The sequence below is a fragment of the Leptonychotes weddellii genome, chromosome 2 (genome assembly GCF_054177405.1).
Source record: "Leptonychotes weddellii isolate Sample4059 chromosome 2, ASM5417740v2, whole genome shotgun sequence".
Classification (NCBI taxonomy): domain Eukaryota; kingdom Metazoa; phylum Chordata; class Mammalia; order Carnivora; family Phocidae; genus Leptonychotes; species Leptonychotes weddellii.
Genome location: NC_138370.1, coordinates 39,044,621 through 39,052,566, shown reverse-complemented (window position 1 = coordinate 39,052,566; position 7,946 = coordinate 39,044,621). Strand labels below are relative to the sequence as shown.

The 7,946-nt window shown below is 42.0% G+C and overlaps 1 protein-coding gene across 1 annotated transcript in view; it reads right to left on the bottom strand.

Moving 5' to 3' along the window:
* DOCK5 (dedicator of cytokinesis 5) overlaps positions 1-7,946 on the bottom strand; it is a 200,110-nt gene that overhangs the window by 80,626 nt on the left and 111,538 nt on the right. Inside the window, exons 14-18 of the mRNA XM_081812900.1 lie at positions 7,322-7,446; positions 5,913-6,011; positions 4,519-4,591; positions 2,268-2,371; positions 1,048-1,294 (exon numbers count right to left, since the gene is read on the bottom strand). Of these exons, the coding sequence (XP_081669026.1) occupies positions 1,048-1,294; positions 2,268-2,371; positions 4,519-4,591; positions 5,913-6,011; positions 7,322-7,446 (648 nt within the window). The remainder of the gene's footprint in view (positions 1-1,047; positions 1,295-2,267; positions 2,372-4,518; positions 4,592-5,912; positions 6,012-7,321; positions 7,447-7,946) is intronic.

The following is a 7,946-nucleotide window of genomic DNA, read 5'->3' as shown; positions in this document are numbered from 1 at the left end:
CCCTCCTCTCTGAGGCCTTTGCAACCATGAAAATTTTCACTGTCTCCACAGATTTGCCTTTTTTCTGGCTTAATTCTTGGTGAGTGTGTTTTTACTTTCACATGTGTATCAGCTCTGCACTTAACTCTGTTAAGGCCACTTGTCCAAGTTGAAATACTATCCATGTTCTCTAGCCAACCATGATTCATCAAAACAAACAATACTGACCCCTTTTAAAGATCAACCAACATCTGATCCCTGAGTGTACCTTATGTTTAAACTGTTTTGTCTATCCCTTCGTACTTCTGTAAGGCAGAGTCCCAGCCGTGTTCCTCACCCAAATCTTCTAAAAGCCCAAAGTGATTAATCCTCTCTCCATCATAGGGGCTATAGGATTTCTATGGCAAGTTCCCGGAGTTCCTCATTCTTGGCTCACTAAGTTCAGCAGGACCCCTTACTCGTAAGTTAAATGAACGAGAAGCTGTTATTGGATATCAAATACCATCATATACATAAGAGAAGTTAAAATTCATACCATAGATTTCAAGAAGGAACAAAGTGAAGCCCATTTGAACTATTCAGCTGATTTTATGAAAAGCCCCTGAATGCTTGGGGGAAAAAAATGGGAAAGAGGAGGCTCTGTGGGGGGGCACATGGAATTCTAACAGCAAACCCTTCCTGCTCTTAGCCACACCTGTTTGTTTGGGCAAGAGACTGATTCTTTTTCTCTGCCAGTACCCTCCCCCTTATTACCAATATCTGTTGTTTCATGTATTATACAGAGTACATTAGTAAAGTTCTTTGCTGCTTTGAAGGAAGGAAACATAAGACTTCAAAAAATTTTCAGCCTCTGTTAATGAATACATTTACAGGTTTTATGATCTTGAAAAATACCAAACTACTTTTCATCCTATTTGAAAGACAGGCAAGATAACCTCAGAGTGAGTATTAGCTTTGTGATCAGTAGCACCCAGAACATCACATGAAGAACAGGGAGTAGAATCCGAAGTGTCCAGCATCCAGTCTCGGAAGACACAGCCCCATGTGGCCCAGCCCTCTGGGTCTAACAAAGGAGCCGAGGGGGACCAAACAGAAAACCCAGTGTGGGCTCAGTGTGCTCACCACACCTACCATTCTGGGTGAGTTTTGTGGAGCAAATGAGGGTGGCGATCTGAAAGCTGTCTTTTGTGCTATCCTTGCTTGGGGTAAAGTTGGCCAGGGTTTTGGACGCTTGGAGCTCTTTTTCTTCCATCTCTACCTTAGTTCCTGGCAGGGTCAGATAGAACTTAGCATCTTCCATTTTCTTGTTGTCACCCTGAAAAGGAAGCAAGTGAGGGACACCAAATGATGGGCAAAATCTCTTAGATGCAAATAAAACTGGTTTCTATCATGAGCACGGTGCCTTTCCAGGGCGTGAAACATGGTTTTACCAAATTATACTTACGCTCCTTCCAACTCTAAGACACTGTGATACTTTTCCAGGGTTTGAGCCCAGAAATAATTTCAACACTGAATAAAAATGGAATAAGCTGTGAACTCCAAAGTGAGAACATCCTAGATCTCTGCTATAAATAAATCAATACTAAGGAATGAGGTTGGAGTTCATTTTCTTGAACCTGTAAATGGTCAGAAATGTCACTGGGTTGAGGGGTTGACTGGATTCATTGGGAGGAAATAGCTTGTGACGCCTTCCAAAACTAGCTGTGAAATAAGGGGCTGTTCAAGGAAGACCCACAACAGGTAGAGGCAGCTCAAAGAAGCTACCGGTTCTGTGATATCGTTAGATAAACGAGACCTTCCTGTGCCTACTTTCCACTTGAAAATCTCAGAAGATAATTCCATAGCAGTTAAAGAGTGAGGACCAAACTGCTAGGAAGGAAGGGAGGCCCCCCTAGCTGAGAAATGGTGCCTGGCTCTCGATGATACGAAAACCACATCCTACCACGCCCACCACACCCCAACCAAGCCCAACAGTGCAACTGGCCCTGTTCCACACAGGACGATGCAGAAGAGAGGCAGGAGGTCAGCCCTTGACTAGTCACTGCCACCGAACGCCGTTGCAGGGGAGGGAGATGTGATAACGATCCAACTCACTCCTTACAGAGAGGGGATGGGAGATCATGCAGCTGGAGCCCTCTGGTTTTCTAGACTTAAGGGGCAAACACTTCTAGCTCTCGACAAGTTTCTGATGTTTATCCACATAATTCTGACTGGAGCCTTGAGAACCCATTTCAGAGGGAGTAAATGTTTCCTAAGCCATTTTCTGAGCCTTGTTCTGTTAGCAGCACCTTATAAACCACCAGATCATGCCTCCCATCCTGCAGAGTGGTACCGTCCGGGTTCATCAGTTTCACGAAGGCCACGCCAAAGGCTCGCTCTGATTTATCTCTGGCTGAAAAGATAGAAATACAGGTCTGGGCAGTGCAGAAAGACGGCAGGAAGCGCTGGCTGGGATGGACAAGTTCCCATTTTGCTCCAGGGTATGACATTCAATTACACTATAATTAACACTGTTCAGCAAGCTACAATAAGCCGTGTGTAGTGTGCATGCCATGGGCCCCTCAAAGGAAATATTCCCCAAACTGGAATCTTCTAATACCTCCACGTATGTTTTTCTTCCTACATTTGCAAATGAATGAGACCAGCAACTACCCAATCACTTCAATCGGAAATGTGGATGTTGACACTGACTTCCCCCCACCATGTCAACTCCATGTACTGAAGACCTCTGAAACCTGTGCCTTTTCTCTCCCTCCTTTCTGTTCCTACCCTAGTTACATTCATGTCTTCCCTGTATTTCTAGAGGATCTTTCCAAGCAGTCCTTTTCTCCACACTGCAGCCAGAGTGAGATTTCCAAAAGCTTATCTAATCAGGTCAACCACGCTGCTCCAAAACACCTCCATGAGACACCTCATTTCTCTTGCTTTAAGATAGACTCAGTGAAGTATTAATTATACTCCAAGGTTTATTATGCTACCTCTTCCTTCCAAGAGAGTAGCCCAGGTGCCAGGAGGGTCCAGCCTCCGCAAGGAAGCAGAGCACCTCCCTCTGGATCTTTAGGTGTTGGCCTCTGGCCTCTAAGGTATCCCCTAGCTAGGTGTTGATGCCTGGGACAACCTGTGGCCTGTTCTCATCACACGCACAACTCTGATGTCAGCAGTGGCTCACGTGCCCCTAGATTGGCTGAGCGGTAAACCACTATGTGATTACATTACAATTCGTTTATCCATTCTCCTGTTGGTACCCGTTAGGCTATATCCAATGTGGGGATATTATGAATAACGCTGTTATAAACATACACTAAACCACAACCACCACCATCACCACCCATAAAACACCTTTTAAGGGCTCCTCCATAACCTGGTTCAAAATAACCTTCATCCCTCATGATGTGGCTCCATCCTGCCTGGATTCAGACTGCTGAGGTGTCAGTCCGCGCTCTGTCACTCCCTAGCCCTGTGGCCCTGGGCAAGAATCTCATTTCTCTGTCCTCACTTTGTTTTTTGTGTAAACGTGGATAAAAGCATTACGCACCTTATCAGGTGACTGTGGACACTACACAGTGAATAAATGGATTCACTTAGTGTCTCATACAAACTAAGGGCTTGATAAATGCTAGCTTAGTATTATGTAGAACCACAGGAAATTGCTGATATTTGACTATTTGATACTGACCTCCAAAAACAGCAGTTTTGTGGGGTTCAACCTAATATTAGGACTGCTCCCACCGCTCTCACTTCAGCCCTACTGCATTCACTTTGTGGGTTTCAAACACATTTCTCCACCATCATTCTTCCTTCTACACCTGTAAGTCTCGGGATGTCAAAATCATGCATAGATGACAGGGCTGGACGCTTTGCTACGTGCCTCCTTACAACTCTTTGCTGGTGTAGCACCGACCACACTGACATTAGTTGCCTTTTCTCTTGCTCATCTTCCTAACCAGACCAGCAGAGACTTCAGGCCACTACCCATGTCCTATCCTGTGAAACCCTTATAGAACATCTATTAACATCATACAGAACCTTAATATTCATAGAACACATTTTGGGGAAATTCTTTTAAAAAATTTTTTAAATTTAAATTCAATGTAGTTAACATATATTTATTATTAGTTTGAGGCACAGAGTTTAGTGATTCATCAGTTGTATATAACACCCAGTGCTCATTACATCATGTGACCTCCTTAATGCCCATCCCCCAGTCACCCCATCTCCCCTCACCGCCCCCTCCAGCAACCCTCAGTTTGTTCCCTAGAGTTAAGAGTCTCTTATAGTCTGCCTCCCTCTCTGTTTTTATCTTATTTTATTTTTCCTTCCCTTCCCCTACGTTCATCTGTTTTGTTTCTTAAATTCCACATATGAGTGACATATGAGTGACATTCTCTGATTTCCTTAACACTCATGAATCCTGAAGTAATGGTGCTAAGTATGTAGTTTCCAAATATTTTGTTTTCCAGACCCACAAAAGTTCTGTCGAGCAAGAGTAAATATTTTTTTTTTTTAACAGAAATATGTTGTAGACCTTCTAGTACTTACATTCCTGAGATGACCTGTGTCGGAAGGTAAATCTTATATGGCAGCGAGTAACCTCTTCTATAGCGATGGATACCTGCACAATAATAAGGAACTTACAGTTGATATATCCACAGTATGTTGCACTCTTAGCTCATTTTACAGAGTTGGTTCATTTTTAGTATCTTATTACAGCACAGAGTGAGATGGAGAGTAAAGGTCCATTCAAAACAGATTGAGTTATTTTCAAAACCTAAAGAATCTCAAGAGAAATCATCTTTGCTGTTTATCATGGATTCTGAGGATGGCGATATTACAAATTTCTAGTACGTTCTCAAGTATGAAAGAGGAAAGACTTCAGAGGAAAAAGATCAGGACTTTGGGGTCTATACAGGAGCTTCCAGACTGCAAGGTGTATTGTAAGTTGATTGATATGGTAATAATTAGGGTCCATAACAGAAGGAAAAGATAATATACTGGGGACAAGGAAGCTTTTTGCTGTTTCCATATATAGAGGGGACAAGGAAAACAGAAGTACATGGCAATGAAAAGAGCAGAGAATTTGTGGCAAATAGTTAAATAAATTATAGCATGATCATATAATGGAATATTATTCGAGTACCTAGAGACCCACTTCTGAAGAACTTTTAATGCCTTGAGATAAGTAGTTTTAAAAAGCACAACATAGACCTGTTATAAACAGCACATTCCAAAACATATGAAGTATATAAAATTGTGGAAAATGATTACTTCTGCATTGAGATATTAGTGCAATTTTTTTTTTTGAGTTTTCTAAGGAGAGCTCATAAGACTTTGACAATCAGATTTGATTTTGACAATCAAGAAGTGGGCTCCAATTTAGGTTTGGATATTAAGCAGTTACAGGATCTTGGAAAGTCACCTGACCATTTTTGAGTCTTGGTTACCTAATCAGAAAGGGCATTACGACACTGTTTTAGCCACAGGGCTACTGAGCGACTCACAGGGGATGTCTTATCTAAAAAGCACTTGGGAATTTGTAATACACATATTTAAATTGAAAAGAGGCCCAGAAAACTTGGTCAGAAGCCAAGAAGAAAAAACATGTTAGGCAACTGCTTGCAGAGTGTGAAAATTTCCATTTGGTTTTAGATCATCTTGGCAGCCTATTACATCATTACAACTACAAGCGTCTCTAGTCAAATTTCTACACATTTATCAATGAGAATGTTATTTAAGAATTCTGAGTTAAAGATAAATACTCTCATGCAGAATTGTATCAATTCATTTCTTATAGGACACCACAGGCAACCGATCTATAACTTCAGGATAAAGAAGGAATGATTTGTGAGTAAAAAGAAGAAAGGAATCTAAACAAGGTTTAATATATGATGGAGATTACTTAATATATGATGGAGATTACAAATGGCGCATCTCACCTTGACAGTCTCATACCAACAGGGCTGCTTGACTTGGTAATAGACTACTGATTTGTACTCTGAAATGCCTTCATATCCAGCACCAGGATGAATTGCTTTCTTTGGATGGGAAGAAAAAATTAAAAGAGGATTTTTTAAATTGTTTTTTATTTTAATTCCAGTATAGTTGACATACAGTGCTATATTAGTTTCTGATGTATAATACAGTGATTCAACAATTCTGTACATTACTCAGTGCTCATCACAAGTGTGCTCTGAATCCTCATCCCCTATTTCACCCATCACCCCACCCACCTCCCCTCTGGTAGCCATCTGTTCTCTATGGGTAAGAATCTGTTTCTTGGTTTGTCTCTTTTTTTCCCCTTTGCTCATTTGTTTTGTTTCTTAAATTCCACATATGCGTGAAGTCATATAATATTTGTCTTTCTCTGACTGACTTATTTCACTTAGCATAGCACTCTCTAGCTCCATCCATGTTGTTGCCAATGGCAAGATTTCATTCTTTTGATGGCTGAGTAATATTCCATTGTGTGTGTATACACACACACACACACAAACATACACACACACACACATCTTCTTTATCCATTCATCAGTCGATGGACACTGGGCTGTTTCCGTAACTTGGCTATCGTAAATAATGCTGCTATAAACAAAGCGGTGCATGTATCCTTTTGAGTTACTGTTTTTGTATTTTGGGGGTAAATACTTAGAGCGGATGATTTCATCTAGAAAAATAAGAGAACTGCACACGCCATGCATGAGCCCTCTACTCTCCACGCGGCCAGCACGTGTCTCACACTGGCACACATCCACCAATCACATTTGGAGGCTGAAGAGTAGGGTTAAGAATGAGTTTCTACTCCTTTCTTTGAGGGTCTAAGTGTATAACTGTGGTAGTCACTAAGGGACCCAGCACCATCCTACCCCTTTTGGGTTGCAGTTTCCTGATTACTAAAACAAAACCTAAAGACCAGTGGGAGTCGATGTTTAACAGCTCTCTACAGGGTGTGTCTCCTCTGGTTCTGCGGACTTGGTACAGGAAGGGGGCCCTGCAGCACCTTCTGGGCATCTGCACTACTTCGCTCCAGCTCCACAGGGACGTACCTCGCTTGAAAGTGGCCAAATAACTTGCCAATGATATAGAACTTCTGGATCAGAAGCATACACATGAAATCACTAGTAGCTGGAGATACTTCTTAGAATGGGAGAAATAATGAAAATAAGAGTCTAAATGGGTTTCTTAGTAAACTTGGTAATTGCTAATCACAAATCTAACAGGTTTCATCCTTTTTCCTTATGAAAAAAACAAATGCACACTAATGTGGAGAGCAAGTCACCTCAGACCAAAGTCCCCTGTTGGAAAGAAGCGTGTGATGGCAGCAGGATTTCTGGGCAGCCCCACCTACCTCCAGGAGCTTGCCCTCCTCATCGTACACAGACATGGTCACCTCCACGTTCTTTGGCGTCTTCTTTTTCCCTTTGTCAAACTCCCCGTGGATCAAAGTGACATAAATATCATTCCGCACGTCCCCTGCAATAGGACAACCCATCCTGTGAGTGGTACTGAGAGAAGTCATTTTGAATGTTCAGGATGTAATAAGATATAACATGTAGATAAAATATGAAATGATCTCACTTGGGGCACCCGGGTGGCTCAGTCGGTGAAGCATCTGCCTTAGGCTCGGGTCATGATCTCGGGGTCCTGGGATCGAGTCCCACGTTGGGCTCCCTGCTCCATGGGAAGTCTGTTTCTCCCCCTGCCCCTCCCCCACCACTTGTGCTCTCTCTCTCGCTCACTCTCTCTCTCTCTCTCAAATAAATAAATAAAATCTTAACAACACCAAAAGAAATGCTCTGACTTTCTAGGGAGCTATTCATACAGCAGAAGTTTTTATATGTATTGTCCTCTTCAGCTTCCGTCAGCCTATCTTTCCATACATACCAAAGTGTCTCTGAAATGCAGTGTTTTAAAATGAACTCTTTTCAATAGTAATCCTTTGTTCTGTTTATTAATAACTGCTTTCTAATAAT